Source organism: Pteronotus mesoamericanus, unplaced genomic scaffold, assembly GCF_021234165.1.
Source record: "Pteronotus mesoamericanus isolate MK-2021 breed Mesoamerican mustached bat unplaced genomic scaffold, CSHL_Meso_final contig_493, whole genome shotgun sequence".
Taxonomy (NCBI): domain Eukaryota; kingdom Metazoa; phylum Chordata; class Mammalia; order Chiroptera; family Mormoopidae; genus Pteronotus; species Pteronotus mesoamericanus.
Window position 1 is genome coordinate 1,007,193 of NW_026555183.1, and position 15,394 is coordinate 1,022,586.

The window sequence follows — 15,394 nt, forward strand, 5'->3', positions numbered from 1 at the left end:
CCTCCACCGCAGCACCGGCCATCGGCCTGCCCCGCCCTTCCCACCCCGTTCCTCTCCCCTCAGGGCTCTCAGTGAGTGGAGCCTTGCTGGTGCTGAGGCCTGGGCGCTGGCATCCCTCCCGGGAGGAGAGCCGGAGAGGCGGTGGCCCGGCCCTTGCGTGGTGGGGCACAGGGAGGGGACGGAACTCTTTGACGCGGCGGAGGGGTCTGACGGTGGCCGACACGCCGCCATCTTTGGTCCAGTGCGGCGGAGGCTGTGGTGAAGGAGGAGGAGGAGCCGACAGCGCTGGCACCGAGGCCTGACCATGGATGAGGAATACGATGTGATCGTGCTGGGCACCGGCCTCACCGTAAGTGCAGCCTCGGGCGCCTGGAGTCCCGCATCGCCCCCTCCTCCCCGCTATGCTGCCGCCCCCAGCCCCATCCTGTCACTGCCAGCCGCGGCGCAGCCGCCCCCGGCGCTCGCGCTCGGGTCCCCGGAAAAAAAAAAAAAAAACAGCCCCGTGCCCACCCCCTCACGACATCGCCTGTATCCACCGCCGTGGCCCCTTCTCCAAGAAACGGCACCCTTTTTTCCTGCCAACTCGACTTCCCGGGCCCCGACCGTCGGCCCCTTCCGTGCTTCCCATCCCAGCCTGCACCCCCACTCGGCCTGCACCCCCACTCGGCCCTACATCCCCCAATACCCACCCTTCGACACTGGCCCCTACACCGCCCGCACCTGCGGCTGGTCCAGCATCCCCTCCCATCTTGCGCTAATCCTGGCGATGATGAAATACAAGGACTGCAGGTCGAGGGGCCTCACCAGGGTGGGCCCACATCCTGCCTCCCTGGTTTTTTATGGGGCCTGGGGACCCAGGGAATGTTCCAGAAGGAGCAGCAGTGACCACATTCCCGCTCCCCCACCCTGGTTTCCCATGGAGACCTCAGGCTGACTAGTGCCTTCAGCCTTTGTCCTTGGGCTATTGACAGTGAATGGTGAAGGTGTTTATTTTCCCCCTTCCCTCAAACCCCGTTGGACTGCTCCTCTAAGAGACTCCTCTCCCTCAATCTTGGTGCAGAATCCCCTCCCCAGGTAGGAAGACTCAGGGTCAGGGACAACTTGGAGGACCCAGCAGCCCAGGGTGGGGCCTGCGATTCCTGGACTGTCCTAAGCCTTTCTTCACTTCCCTTCCAGAGGCTCTTCCCTGTCCAGCTGGGTCTCTGTGGCTCATTGTGTCTTATCTGTCTTTTCGTTTGTTTCTATGTAGATAGATGAGTTCTTTGGCACAGTAGTTGCTGATAGTCCATCCGGGTGTCTGCTCAATGCTCTCTCTGTGCCTCTGTTACTTATCTTCACCTCTTTGCCCCGCAAGGTTATAAAGGAGACCGAGGCCAGATGAAGCCATTGCCCCCCAATTTTAGGCAAGTTGGCCAGCGGCAGGTGAAAGGAGCTGTCGGTTGATGCAGAGTCCTAGCTTTGCTCTCCTCTTCAGTTTGGGGTGGGGAACAAGGGCTACTGGTGGGAATGTGGTCAGGAGTGCAGCAAATGTCACCCTTTCCCCAGGAATGCATCCTGTCGGGCATCATGTCTGTGAATGGAAAGAAGGTGCTGCACATGGACCGGAACCCCTACTATGGGGGTGAGAGCTCTTCTATCACACCCCTGGAGGAGGTGAGGCCACCGGAGCCCAGGCCCATCCCTTGTTAGCCTCTTACGTAGGGTGCCGAAGCACTCCTTAGGTTCTTTGGGCAAGGGGGAGCAGGGGAGGGAGGGGTGGTCTTAGAGATACCTCTCTTTCTCTCCTTCCTGCTTGTAGCTGTATAAGCGTTTTCAGTTGCTGGAGGGGCCACCTGAGTCGATGGGCCGGGGCCGAGACTGGAATGTTGACCTGATCCCCAAATTCCTCATGGCCAATGGTGAGGGAGACAAAGGAAGTATTGTGGGTTGTGATTGGGACAATCAGAGAAGGGTCAGGCGTCATAAAGGGGCAGCCAGAGCAAATGGAGCTTCTGGATGGAGCCATACTGATACTGTTGCCGTTCCCTCACTGACCTGCAGGGCAGCTGGTAAAGATGCTACTGTATACAGAGGTGACTCGCTACTTGGACTTCAAGGTGGTGGAGGGCAGCTTTGTCTACAAGGGGGGCAAGATCTACAAAGTGCCGTCCACTGAGACTGAAGCCTTGGCTTCTAGTGAGTGTGGGTTCCCTGAGGCAGAGAGTCATGGGGATGGGGGCACCCCTTGCCCAAGGTCACATCCCCGTGTAGTAGCGGAAGCCCCTTGCTCTGTCTTCCCTCTACTGACCCTGACTGTGCTTCACACGGGTCGCCATGAGGGAAGTCCACATGCAGAGGGGATGTGGAGGGAGGGACTCCTTCTTGAGAGACTTTAGCCTTTGACAGGGACTCCACCGCTTGACCAGTGAAACATCCCCCAGTGTCAGAGCTGGGAGGTCCTTCTGAACCTGTACAGGTGGGAAAGAGGCTGAGAAGGGCAGCGGGGTTAATCTAAGGTCACATGGTGGTTAGTGGGAGAACTCGGCTGGGAGCTGGGGAACCTGCTTTCTTGGCCTGCCTGGTGGGAAGGAGAGATTCATGTTGTGTGGTATGAAGGCTCTCCTCACGTCACCTCTGCAGATCTGATGGGTATGTTTGAGAAACGGCGCTTCCGCAAGTTTCTAGTGTTTGTCGCAAACTTTGATGAGAATGACCCCAAGACCTTTGAGGGCGTCGACCCCCAGAGCACCAGCATGCGTGAAGTCTACCGGAAGTTTGACCTGGGCCAGGACGTCATTGACTTCACTGGCCATGCCCTGGCGCTCTACCGCACTGATGAGTGAGGGGAAACTGGCATGGCACACTGCACCTCGCCTGGCCTGCACCCTGCCCCCCTCCCCCTGCCTGCTGCTTCCTTGGCCCCACCGTGCGCATCTCTTGTACTCAGCCACATGTTCACCTGTTGCCTTTTCCATTCCTTCCCTGTGTTTAACACATAGGCTTCCTCAGGCCATTGAGGGTGGGGGAATGCTGGTCTGGTGCCTGGGTGGGGGTAAGCTGGGAGTTCTGCTGTTGGAGCCTCTTCTGACTCTGTCCCCCCAGCTACTTGGACCAGCCCTGTCTTGAGACCATCAACCGCATCAAGTTGTACAGTGAGTCCCTGGCCCGGTATGGCAAGAGCCCATATTTATACCCACTCTACGGCCTTGGCGAGCTGCCTCAGGGCTTTGCGAGGTGAGGAAACGGCTTCTTTCAGTTGGCAGTACTAAGTAGGACCAAGGCCAAGAATGGGAACGGCTCCTTTGAGCATTTTCATGGCATTTCATGGTCTGCCACGTGGTCTTCCTTCACTTTGCATCCTCCTTGGGTAATGGGGGTGCCGCCGCAGTGTGCTGAAGGGCAGAGTTGGAGAGGCAGCCCACCGCGGATGGGACTCGCTCTGCTCACGGCCTGAGTCAGGCAGTGCTATGGCTGGACTGAGTACTTGGAAACTTGAGTCGGGACTTCCCCAGAGCCCTTCATTTTGCTTCCCAGACCCCTTCCCTGAGGAGCTGTGCTCTCACGCCACCCTCAGGCTACCCTTTGCAGGATATTCTGGGTGACAGGCCTGGGAAGAACCATCGGGTCTCCTGAGCTCTGCCTGCCTGGGGCAGCCCCCTCTGCACCCCGGTGCTGGTCGGGGTGGGGGTACAGTGGCACTGGCCCCTGTTTCTTCTGGGTGGGGTACTTCACCATCACTCTCCCCACCACAGGTTGAGTGCCATCTATGGGGGAACGTACATGCTGAACAAACCCGTGGATGACATCATCATGGAGAATGGCAAGGTGGTGGGTGTGAAGTCTGAGGGAGAGGTAAGCCTTCCCCGTAGTGCAATGATGATGGTCTGGGTGGAGCTCTTAAGGGGCTCTCTTCCCAGTGACCCTGGCTCTGCTGGGTTTGCTGCTCCTCAGTTCTGAGGGCCTCGGGCTGGCCACTGGAACTCCAGAAGGCTACGTAGCCATTCCTCTTGGGGAGAGGTATCTCTCAAAGCACACGTGCTGTGTCAGTCAGTGGTCCAGGGAGTGTTCCTGATCATAGTGTCTCAGCAAAGGGGGTCGTCCAGCTCTGCATATGGGGATCTGTCTCTCTGAGATGCAGGATGGAGCAGTATGCTACAGGAGGGGCAGTGGTGACAGCTCAGAGGAGTGCCCTGCGGGCCGGAGCTGCCAGTCCTAGCGGTGGGCCCATCCCCATGACTACTTAGGGGAGTGTTGAATAGGGACAAGGCCTTTTGGTGCTTTCACAGGTGGCCCGATGCAAGCAGCTGATCTGTGACCCCAGCTACGTTCCAGACCGTGTGCGGAAGGCTGGCCAGGTTATCCGCATCATCTGTATCCTTAGCCACCCCATCAAGAACACCAATGATGCCAACTCCTGCCAAATCATCATCCCCCAGAACCAGGTCAACAGGAAGTCAGGTAGGCCAAGCCCCACGAGACTTCCTTCGGGGTGTTGTCTTTGGGGTGACTGCCTCTCCTCATAAGCCTTGGAGCTCTTTGCCTGATCCCTCCATGGAAGAACAGGGACCCACATCACAGTCCCCATGACTTGGAGCTCTAGGGATTGGGTGGCTTGGACTCTTGCCCTTCATGAGGATGGCAGCTTCGATGCTGCCTGCTGTGTGGAGCTGGGGAGGGGCAGGCAAGCCCAAATTGAGCCCACCCACGGGAGCCCTTTGTGTGCCCACATTAATGGAGTGCTTCCTGCGGGCAGATATCTACGTGTGCATGATCTCCTACGCACATAATGTGGCTGCTCAGGGCAAATACATCGCCATTGCCAGCACCACGGTGGAGACCACGGAGCCTGAAAAGGAGGTTGAGCCGGCCCTGGAGCTGCTGGAGCCCATTGACCAGAAGTGAGGGGCTTGGGGGAGGAAGGGAGCCACCGAGATGGAGGACTAGGGAATGGGGAGCAGGGAAGCGCAAGGCTGGTTGTGAAGCCTGTCTCCTCCCCTCTATCTGCCCCTCAGGTTTGTGGCCATCAGTGACTTGTATGAGCCCATCGACGACGGTTCTGAGAGCCAGGTAGGCAGCCTAGCCCGGCCCTGGCTCCTGGCTGCCTGCCCAGGGCCCTGCCCAACTCACCCTGGACCCTGGCTCTCACTGTTTTCAGGTGTTCTGTTCTTGCTCCTACGATGCCACCACACACTTTGAGACAACATGCAATGACATCAAAGACATCTACAAGCGCATGGCAGGCTCCGCCTTCGACTTTGAGAACATGAAGCGCAAACAGAACGATGTCTTTGGAGAAGCTGACCAGTGATTGCTGACCCTCCCCCAGCCCCGGATACCCTCTCCCCTGTTCTCCTCCAGGGCTAGGGAGATGGGCATGGCTGGGCGCCCGTTTCCAGCATCCTCTGCTTCCCCCACCACATTCCTGTCACCCACCTCATTGATTCACTGACCAAATCCTTAATCTTAGTGATGGCTTGGGAGATGGGGGGCGGGGGTTGGATAGTGTTCTCTTTCTTGGCCCTTACTTATCCTGGGAAAAGAGGGTTCCTCTCCTTAATGTGTGTTTCTTCCCCCTACCTGTAATTCTTCTGCTCTGTTTGGGAAGAACGTGGAGAAAAAGCTGACTTCTGCCCCCACCGCTCTTCCTCCCACTGTAGTGGCCTTTGGAGATGCCCCCTGCCTCCCCCCACCAACTCTCTTGCGTGTTGGAGAGAAGGGGCCCTCCCAGCACAAAGTTTCATCCTTCATTCCCCATCCCCGTTAATTTATTCTAATTTATTAACTTTTGTCCACCCTGTCTGAGAAGAGAGTGCTTTACCCCTCCATTGCCGTCTTTTGGTGCCTGGGGCTGTGGAGCAGCTCCCCTGGCGACCTAGGCAGCCTGCAAGGGGAAAGGGCTTGGGTGTGGCCCCATTGGAGGTTGATCTTACTGTTTTTGTTTCTTTGTGTCTTTGTCCTTTGATACTTGCTGAGAGAGAAATGTGAGCAAAGCAGAAGGAGGTGGGAAAATGGATCCAGACCCCCAGTGTACCCCCCTCCACGACTTTCCCTTAGTGGTGGGAAACCCTTATCTTGCAAAGTGAATGTGTGCCCTTCCCCAACCTCTAGTGTATTTCACAGAAAACAAAACCTCCCAATAAAACTGTGTGGAAACCTGAGCTCAGATCTTTAGCTTTCTTTTTCTTTTCTTTCTTTTTTTTTTTTTTGAAGATTTATTTATTTTTAGACAGAGGGGAAGGGAAGGAAACATCCATGTGTGGTTGCCTCTCACGGGTCCCCCACTGGGGACCTGGCCTGCAACCCACGCTCAAGTGCTCATGTGTCCTGACTGGGAATCAAACCGGCGACCTTTTGGTTCGCAGGCAAGTGCTCAATCTATTTGAACCATACCAGCCAGGGCTTAGCTTTATTTTTTAAAAGTTGGGCACTGGGAGGGGCCTTGGCTTACTGGGATATCATGCTGTCTCTATGAGTTTGGGACTGTGTCTTAGCCTGGCTCCTGATGGCTATGAAAAAGTCACTTTCTTCATCAGGGAATTAAAAGAGCTCCGGATCTACAAGGGCCTATACAAAGGACACAAGTCACATGAACCTGCCCAGGGCCTCCCAGCCAGTTAGTGCTGGCACCAGGACTGCCATCATCAGGAGTCAATGTGAAAGAAAGTGGGAGAGGGGTCTGCCTGGGGGGGGGGCGGTGGGAGTTGAAGAGGAGCAAGCAGTCCTTCCCCCCAAATCAAAGAGGAGGCAGAGGGGACCCAGGCTCCAGCCTCGTGGTCTGTAAACGGGAGAACTTGGGCCCAGTCTTGGGTGAGGGTCAAACTGGTGGGAACGAGGGAAACTGGCTGTCGGGGCAGCAGCAGCGGGGCAGTCTGGCCTTGGGCCGAGTCAACATCGAGGAAGTGGAGGGCCCGGATGCTCAGCCTTGGGATCAACAGGAGGAAGTAGGACTGGGGAGCCCAGCCTCTGTCCTCGGGTTAATGTTGGGGACTTGACGGGGAACCAAAGAAGCCAGCGCTGAGGGGAGGAGAGGAGTGTGGACTATTGGGCGGGAAGCCGAGGGGACCCCAAGCCTGCCTCCGATGATCAGCGGGGCGGCCGGCAGTCACGTGCCGGGGCGGGGCGAGGCGCCCGCACGTTCCCGGTGGCCGACGTCACGGCGCGCGGGCGTCTGCTGATTGTACGGACGCCGGGCGCCGCGGTCACCGGAGCCGCTGACTCTGCCTGGCTGTTGTCGCTGTCGCCGCTGCCGCTGCCGCTGCCGCTGCCAACATGGCTCAGTACAAGGGCGCCGCGAGCGAGGCGGGCCGCGCCATGCACCTGATGAAGAAGAGAGAGAAGCAACGCGAGCAGATGGAGCAGATGAAGCAGCGGATCGCCGAGGTGCGGGCTGGGCCGGGGCGCCTTAGAGCATGCGTGCTGCCCACTGCCTCGCCCCCTGGGGCCCCGCGCAACCCCGGTAGGCGGGCATAGAGCGCGGGCGGCGTGCAGATTGGGGTCCTTGCTTGCTGATCTTCAGCAAGGGGCAGAAGCAAACTGGCGACAGTCTGCTCATCTATAAAATGGGCTCAGAAGGCTGAGCCAGGCTACCTTGTGACACGTCTCCAACTGGAGGAAGCCACAGTCAGTGGTTCCATTAGTCACGTTGGGGGACCCTTCGCAGGCACAGAGCATCCTTGCTCTGGCTCCTGAGCCCTGAGAGTGAGGTTCTCTGCCCTGAGCCAATGGATACTAGGAAGGGCAGGCCCCAGCCAATCCACCCTTTGCTGAGGCTCTTTCCAGAGCCCTTTGTGTGTCAACAAAGGTAGACGAGAGCATCAGGGGCGCTAGTGGTTCACAAAGGTCAGTGAGAGATCAGGAAGGAAGGAGCCCTCTCTTGGCCTTTGCGGGAGACTTGTTTTGGAAGAGTATGAACTGAGGACTCGAGGGGTGAGCCTCCTACCTTAGGTACTGTGGAAGCTGGGTCCAAGGAAGTGGCCCCATGCTGAGTCCTGCTGAGGCCTCGATTCATGCCCCGTTGTCTCGGTGCTGACTCTCTGGACAGCCAGAGGTACATTTCTCTGCTGGCCACCTCCTCTGGAAGCCACTGGCCAGAGAGGGGACGGACATGGGATGGGGGTGAGCCGAGTGAGGGGGCCTCATGGGAAGCTGTTGGCAACATCTGGAGCTGAGAGGGAACAGCATTGTTCAGGGAGGAACTAGGTCCCTCGGCCACTCTTCACTCTCCTGTCACCCCTTGGCTTGGGTCTCCAGAGCTTCAGCTTAAAAGCAGGGTGCAGAAAAACTCCAAAGGCAGGTAGAACCCATGGCTCCAGGCTACTGAGGGAGCCCTGGTCCTCAGTGGGAGGCAGGGAGGGGCCAGAGCAGCTCAGAGGTCACAGGGAAAGAACCCCATTTGGCTCCCTCAGCACTGAAAGAGCTTCTCACAACCCTGTGGAACCTTCCATCGACCGAGGAAAGGGAGACATTTCTTCTCCAAGGTCATATTCTAGGCCAGGAGCAGATCTGGGACTGGAATCCAAGAATCCAGGTCCCCACTTCCATCGTGGGGTGGTGGGCGGCCCTCACTGCTACTCTCTATCGCTTTCAGGAGAACATAATGAAATCCAACATTGATAAGAAGTTCTCTGCACACTATGATGCTGTGGAGGCAGAGCTCAAGTCCAGCACAGTGGGTGCGTAAAGCATGCATGTCTCCTTCTTCTGGACCCAGAGGCCTGTCACTTCACTGGCTCTGGGTGATTGATCCTTATCCACGTCTGCTGGTCTCACAGGACTTGTGACCTTGAATGACATGAAGGCCAAGCAGGAAGCACTGGTGAAGGAACGGGAGAAGCAGCTGGCCAAGAAGGAGCAGTCCAAGGAACTGCAGCTGTCAGTCCTCTCCTCCCCTCCAGGAGCCCTCCTCTGAGATGTAGCTCATTCTTGGGATCGGGTCAGGCTGTTCCTGCACCTTGAAGGGGGGACCCTTGTGTCGTAATCAAACCCTGCCCATGAGCTTGAAGTGACCCAGAGCAGTAGAACTCCTCAGGGTTTGCACAACATGGGTCCCACACTGAGCACATAGGCATTTCTGGGTCAGGGACGGGACCTCGGGGTGAGGTTATGGTGTATGATGCCTATCCATACCTTGGCAGGAAGTTGGAGAAGCTGCGAGAGAAGGAACGCAAGAAAGAGGCTAAGAGGAAGATCTCCAGCCTGTCCTTCACTCTGGAGGAAGAAGAGGAGGTGGGCGAGGAGGAGGAGGAGGAGGCCATGTATGAGGAGTTGGAAAGGGAAGGTGAGGGCAGGCTTGGGGCACCAGGGAGGGGCCCTGCCTGCAGCGCTCTGTTCTGGATTTCTGGCACTAGAGCGAAGAAGCACATTCACCCCCCAACCTCGATTGCCCGCTACATTTGTGGTCCTGAACCTCACATGTCAGGGCAGGAGAGGAAGGGCCAAGTCTGCAGTGTGTGTAAAGCTGAGTTAAGCGGGGGGCGGCTCGCTTTCAGTGGCACAGTGAGTCAGAGCCAGACGCGTGGCCCCTGCGCAGGGGAATGGGGTCTTCAGCGCGAGAGGCTGCCACAGCAAGCTGCTGTAGTCACCAAGAAGGATGGACCGAGTTGGGGAGAGGATGGTCTAGATCAGGTTGGCTGGTAGAACTTTCCATGATGATGGAATGTACGTGTCTCTGCTGCCAAGTGGCCACTGGGCATGTGGCTCGTGTCACTGCGGCACCAAACTGTTAAATTTTGTTTAATTTCAATTGGCACAGCCACAGAAATTCAGTGGCTAGTAATTGGGCAGTGCAGGTCTCAGCTGAAGGAATAAGGGGTTACAGGGATAATTTGGGGAGGCTGGGGAGCGAGGACGAAGCCAGCACGGGGACCCTGTGTGCCATGCACCCGCTTCAGGCGGGGCCAGGGCTGAGGCAGATGGACAGAAGCAGGGCACTATGTCTCTAATGGGAATCACAGGGGTCAGCATGCAGCCTGCCAGGGCCTGGGCCGGCCCAGGGCTCAGGGAGAGTGGCCCATGGGGGACAGTTGAGTTGGGCCTTCAGGATGAGGGGAATTTCAGTAATAGCCAGAGAGATGTGGGAGTGGGGAAATGTGGAGTTGAGAAATGAGTGAGCCCAGAAGTGGAGTAACAGGAGGGACACATTTGAGGACTCAGGAGGGTGCAGTGACAGGCCTGGGCTGGTTTAGAAAGTGTGATGGCCAAGGAATAGTTCAAGATGGCACTGCTCAGTGTGGTGACAGCTCAGGTGTGACAGCTTTAAGGGGAGTGGCTGATGTGGTCACGAGGAAGCTTGTGAGCCTCCTGGAGTTTCAAGTGTTCCAGGAACCACAGTAAAACACGGGGAAGCAAATGAGTGAAGTTCATTTCCGTACTACTTAGAAGTATTAAGTATTTAGTCGTATTTGGTATTTAAAATATTACTATCAGCACGCCATTGCACAAGCTACACACCCATGTGGCAGGGACCGTCGTTTTGGACAGTGCGGGCCTAGGAAAAGGCTGTCAGCCTCACTGTATCGCCAGGGGTTCCCTGGGGCTTTCCTCCCCCCAGAGGTTTTGGTTTGGGGACCTGGCGATGGGGCACCAGCATGGGATTTTTAAAAAAACTCTGGGTGATTCTAATGTGCAGCCAGGCTCTGGAAACCCTGCTTTGGGGCAGCAGGCTGGAGGGCAGGCTTGTCTTCCAGGTCTGTGGTTCTCAAAGAGTGGCCTGGGACCCCTGGGGGTCTCTGAGACCCTTTTGAGGGGTCTGCAAGGTCAAAAGCATTCATGATCATGCGAAGACGTTCTTGGCCTTTTGCACTGTCTCTCATGAGTGTGCCGTGGAGTTTTCCAGAGGCCACGTGACATGGCATCGTTACTCTAACAGGTAACAGTGCTTGCTTTTCTGTTCTACAGTGTTCAGTGTTTCTCAGGCTCAATTTCTAATTCAGTGAATATCGTTGGCTACCATCCGCATAGATATGAACTCCCCGGGGTCCTTGGTAACTTGTATGAGTGTTAAAGGGCGCTGAGACCAGCAAGTTGAAGAAGCACCATTCTAGTTCATCCACGTCCTAATGGGGGAAGCCGAGTCCCAGGATGTTGGCAAAGCTGGCTTCTCCTGCCCTTCTCCCCATTGGCTTTGGGCTTCACTATCCTCGAATGGGAAAAAGGAATGTCATGCTCCTTTGTGGCTGTTGTGAGGATTGGATGAGACATAGGATATGTGACTGCGGTACAGAGGGGAACCTACCACCCAATGAAAAGGAGCCCTTCCTCCCTCAGGCACTGACGTTGACGCCTTAAATCCTCCAGGGTACTCCAGGTCACAGCTGATGGGACAAGAACGCAGCACCTGGTCTGCCCACTGTTGGCAGTAGAGATCAAGGTGAAGGCCCCTTCGTAAGGGTGCCTTTGAGGTCTCCATAGGTGCTGCGAAGAGGACAATGCAGGCCTCTGTGGCTGGGAGCAGAGGGCAGTGAGTCCCAACCAGGATGGTCTAGGAAGCCTCCCGGGAAGTGGCATTTGAGCCGAGGCCCGAGCGATAAAGGTCCGGGGTGCAGCTGACGCCCGTGTTTCCTTTAGCTCCAGAGATCCCCACGAAGAAGAGGAAATTGGGAAAGAACCCAGATGTGGACACAAGCTTTTTGCCTGACCGTGACCGCGAGGTAAAGGCAGCCTGACCCCAGCCCTGGCCCCGACCTTGGCAGAGGCTTTTGCTCTGAGCGGCCTCGGGTCTCCCTCCTTATCCCTTTCCTCTCTCAGGAGGAGGAGAATCGGCTCCGGGAAGAGCTGCGGCAGGAATGGGAGGCCAAGCAGGAGAAGATCAAGAGTGAGTGCTCACCAAGTGGGGCCAGCGTGGCCCAGCCTGGCGTCCTGGGGCAGTGAGAGCCCGGGGCTGGGGACTGAGCCTCAGGGAGCTTGTGGAGCCTGGGGGCACGTGGTTCTGGAGGCTTAGTGGTAACTCTGCTTTGTAGGTGAAGAGATTGAAATCACTTTCAGTTATTGGGATGGCTCTGGGCACCGGCGGACAGTCAAGGTGGGCAGTGTGGGGCTTGCGCCCCGCTCCCTGTGCTCCTAAGATTCGGTGAGGAGGAGCTTTGATCTGAATTTGGAACCCCACAGGCCCCTTCATGTGGGTGGCCCCTGTGGGTCCTGGGGGGAGCGGGGAAGGGGGCCTGGCCACCTGTGACGGTAGTGAGGGTTCTGGGGTCCCTGGCAGGGGCCTCCAGGCCCCTGCCTTCTTGAGAGCACTTCACCACAGCCTCATCTTTCCCTTCCAACTCTTTGGCGTCCTGGGTGCTGGCTCTCGGGCCCACTCATGCAGATGAAAAAAGGCAACACTATGCAGCAGTTCCTGCAGAAGGCACTTGAGATCCTGCGCAAAGACTTCAGTGAGCTCAGGTAGGGTGCGCGCGCGTGCATGTACATGCGCATGAGCGTGTGTGAGCAAGTGTGTGTGTGCGTGTGGAGCCTGCAGTCCCAGCCCTGGTACCAGGACCCCCCGGTGGTGGCTGCTGCCTGTGGCACACCGGGATGACTACTCCCTGGCTAGGAAGGGGGCATGCTGGCACTGTGCTCCTAGGAAGAAGGTCAGGATTCTTTTTCCATTCCTCTCACCATATGCGGCTTAGGTGGGAGCATTGGCCTTAGCTGTTTAACCTAGAGGTGGAGCCCAGTGGGCACTACTCCTGGGCTCACCATACTTAGAGGCCGGCCTCGAAGCAGTTGGGGTTGTCTCCCAGCTCTGGCACTGGTCTCCTTGGCTGGCTGCTTCCTCATCCAGCCACACCTCCTGCTTTTCTCCCTCAGGTCGGCAGGGGTGGAGCAGCTCATGTACATCAAGGAAGATTTAATCATACCCCACGTGAGTCCCCTTTCTCTTCCCACAGCCCTGGGCAGGGTGGCAGAGGGAGGGGCGGTGAGCTTTGGCATGCTGGGGGCTTTGTGGGACAGTCACTGCTCTGCTCTGGAGCCCTGGCTCGGGCTGGGGGCACACTGTGTGTAGCTGTGCCTGCATCCAGCCTCCGGGCAGGCACGTAGGTGGGAGAGGCCGAGGTGGATCGTCAGCCATGGCTTTCCTGTCCTCTGCCCCTAGCACCATAGCTTCTATGATTTCATCGTCACCAAGGCACGAGGGAAGAGTGGTGAGTGTGCCCAGCCCGGTCCCTTCCGTTCCCCAGCGACTTGTCCCCAACATATCAGGGCAGCAGCATGAGGGTGAGCCGGCTGCTTCTCCCCTGCAGGGCCGCTCTTCAATTTTGATGTTCATGATGATGTGCGGCTGCTCAGTGATGCCACTGTGGAGAAGGATGAGGTATGGTGGTGCTGGGACACTGGGCCAGGGGAGGGAAGAGCAGTGGAGGAAGGGGAAGTGAAGAAACAGGCCCCCAGGTGGCTCTGAGCCACAAGGCCTGGCTCTTGTCCCTTCCGCAGTCACATGCGGGCAAGGTGGTGCTAAGGAGCTGGTATGAGAAGAACAAGCACATCTTCCCCGCCAGCCGCTGGGAACCATATGACCCTGAGAAGAAGTGGGACAAGTACACGGTAAGGAGGCCCTCCTGAGGTGGCCCTGGGACTGGGCTAGTCAGCTTGAGCTGGGGCGTGGGAGCTGGCCTGGCTGGGGGTGGTGTGCATTATTTTGCTAGAGGACCACAGGTGATGGGCAAACCCACCCCTGCTCAGCTTGGCTTCCCTTCTCTGTCCCTTTGTCCTCACACCAGATCCGGTGAATGCACAGGTGGAGCAGACTTGCTCCCCCAGTTTCCTACAGTCTCCCCACTCCCTGGGCCTCTAGGACTCCAGATGCCTGGCTCCTCCCTCCTGTGACGTCACTGATCATCCCCTGCCCCCCGATGTTGTCATTTACTGCTTTTTTCTTGTATGATTAATGCACATGGCCCTGACCAGTGTGGCTCAGTTGGTTGGGCATCGTCCCACAAAGTGAAAGGTCACCGGTTTGATTCCTGGTCAGGGCACAGGCCTGGCTTGTGGGTTCGGTCCTGCCCCCCCCAGCCCCCACCACTATCAGGTTGCATATGAGAGTCAACCTATCCATGTTTCTCTTGCACATTGATGTTTCTCTCCCTGACTTTCTCCCTCCCTTCCCCTCTCTCTCAAAATAAATGAATAAAATCTTAAAAAAAAAAAAAAAAAAAAAGAGCGCGCGCGCGAGCCCTGGCTGGTGTGGCCCAGTGGATTGAGTGCCAGCCTGTGAACCAAAGAGTCACTGGTTCTATTCCCAGTCCAGGGCACACGCCTCGGTTGCAGGCCAGGTCCCCAGTAGGGGGAGTGTGAGAGGCAACCACGCACTGATGTTTCTCTCCCTCTCCCTCTCCTCCCCTCTCTAAAAATAAATAAATGAAACCTTGTAGGGAAAAAAAAAAAGAAATGTACATGTCAGAGTCAGAGCAGTGTTTTATTTTTAAAAAGACACGTTTTTTTAGATAAAATTCACATAACAAAGCTCACCATTTTGGCCATTTGCAAGTGTGCATTCAGAGGTGTTTGGTACATTGACAATGCTGTGCAGCCATCACCTCTGTCTAGTTCCAGAATATTTCTAGCACCCAAAAAGAGACCCCATGCCCATTAGCAGTCTCCCCCAGCCCCTGGCATCCCCTAGTCTACTTCCCGTCTCTGTGGATTTGCCTATTCTGAAAGTTTCACATAAAAGGAATAATTCAATATTTGTGGTCTTTGTGTCTGGCGAGAATGTGTTTGGTGGGGGTGGGAGGGTGGAAGAGGATGTGTGGGAATGTGAGTCTGAGGAGGGAGAAGGGGGGCATTTGCAACCCACAGGGGCCTGCGCAGGTCCAGCTGTGCCTGCAGCCAGCCCACCCTCCCCAAGGCACCTACGTGGCATTGTGGTTCTTTTACTGTGAATGGGAGGGGCATCCCGCCGCAAGCCTCCCTCCCAGGCCCTTGGGCTTCTCTTGTGTCTCCAAGCTGCTTGTTCCCTAGGGGACAGGCCTGTCCTGTGGCTCCTAGCCACCCAGCATCGCTACCACAGCTATGCAAACCCACCCTTGCCGTCCTTGCTCTGGGCCCTTCCCAGCATGTCTCCTTAGTCCTGACATGGGAAGGCTGCTGTGGGTGCCCCGCTCAGACTGCCCTGGGGCTGGTTGCTTTCATGGCCCCAAGGGGGAATCTGAGTTAGGGGTGGGTGCTCCCTAGTTCCCCTTGGGTAAGCTGAGGCAGGCAGACCTGGCTCCAGGAGGCTGAGGAAGGCAAGCTGACCACAACTGGCTACTGCCCATCTTCCCCTTGCCTGAGACCAATCGGAGGGGATGGGGGACAGTTCCTGGCTGGTAGGGAGCTTCCAAGCTCCGAGCGTGGCCCCACCTCACTGGCAAATGTGTGGGCTTTGCTGGGTGCTGAGGCTCTTATGCCCTTTTCCTCCCACAGCAGGACCCTGTGTCCTGTTCAGCCAGAG

General features: G+C 56.9%; 2 protein-coding genes across 2 annotated transcripts; both read left to right on the forward strand.

Annotated features, from left to right (window-relative positions):
* The first annotated feature begins 203 nt into the window (after positions 1-203).
* GDI1 (GDP dissociation inhibitor 1) lies at positions 204-6,137 on the forward strand. The gene is made up of 11 exons (XM_054578176.1): positions 204-349; positions 1,546-1,653; positions 1,799-1,898; positions 2,041-2,175; positions 2,620-2,818; positions 3,082-3,213; positions 3,732-3,831; positions 4,266-4,437; positions 4,733-4,877; positions 4,992-5,046; positions 5,135-6,137. Exons 1-11 carry the CDS (start codon positions 305-307, stop codon positions 5,285-5,287), a joined length of 1,344 nt encoding a protein of 447 aa, XP_054434151.1. The 5' UTR covers positions 204-304; the 3' UTR covers positions 5,288-6,137.
* A 1,003-nt stretch (positions 6,138-7,140) lies between these two features.
* Positions 7,141-14,630, forward strand: FAM50A (family with sequence similarity 50 member A). Its single transcript, XM_054578127.1, has 13 exons — positions 7,141-7,359; positions 8,567-8,651; positions 8,751-8,850; positions 9,114-9,256; positions 11,545-11,627; positions 11,725-11,791; positions 11,937-11,998; positions 12,287-12,363; positions 12,772-12,826; positions 13,058-13,106; positions 13,206-13,276; positions 13,396-13,506; positions 13,683-14,630. The coding sequence occupies exons 1-13, from the start codon at positions 7,249-7,251 to the stop codon at positions 13,689-13,691; spliced, it is 1,023 nt and encodes a 340-aa protein (XP_054434102.1). The 5' UTR covers positions 7,141-7,248; the 3' UTR covers positions 13,692-14,630.
* The last annotated feature ends 764 nt before the right edge of the window (positions 14,631-15,394 follow it).

What these genes read in the sequence shown, in the direction of transcription:
- GDI1 (XM_054578176.1), top strand. Translation starts at nt 305, where the DNA reads ATGGATGAGGAATACGATGTGATCGTGCTGGGCACCGGCCTCACC. An exon ending in CTGCCTCAGGGCTTTGCGAG is followed by an intron (nt 3,214 to 3,731) that starts GTGAGGAAACGG and finishes TCCCCACCACAG; the next exon opens with GTTGAGTGCCATCTATGGGG. An exon ending in ACGACGGTTCTGAGAGCCAG is followed by an intron (nt 5,047 to 5,134) that starts GTAGGCAGCCTA and finishes CACTGTTTTCAG; the next exon opens with GTGTTCTGTTCTTGCTCCTA.
- FAM50A (XM_054578127.1), top strand. Translation starts at nt 7,249, where the DNA reads ATGGCTCAGTACAAGGGCGCCGCGAGCGAGGCGGGCCGCGCCATGCAC. An exon ending in AAGATTTAATCATACCCCAC is followed by an intron (nt 12,827 to 13,057) that starts GTGAGTCCCCTT and finishes CTCTGCCCCTAG; the next exon opens with CACCATAGCTTCTATGATTT. An exon ending in CAAGGCACGAGGGAAGAGTG is followed by an intron (nt 13,107 to 13,205) that starts GTGAGTGTGCCC and finishes TCTCCCCTGCAG; the next exon opens with GGCCGCTCTTCAATTTTGAT.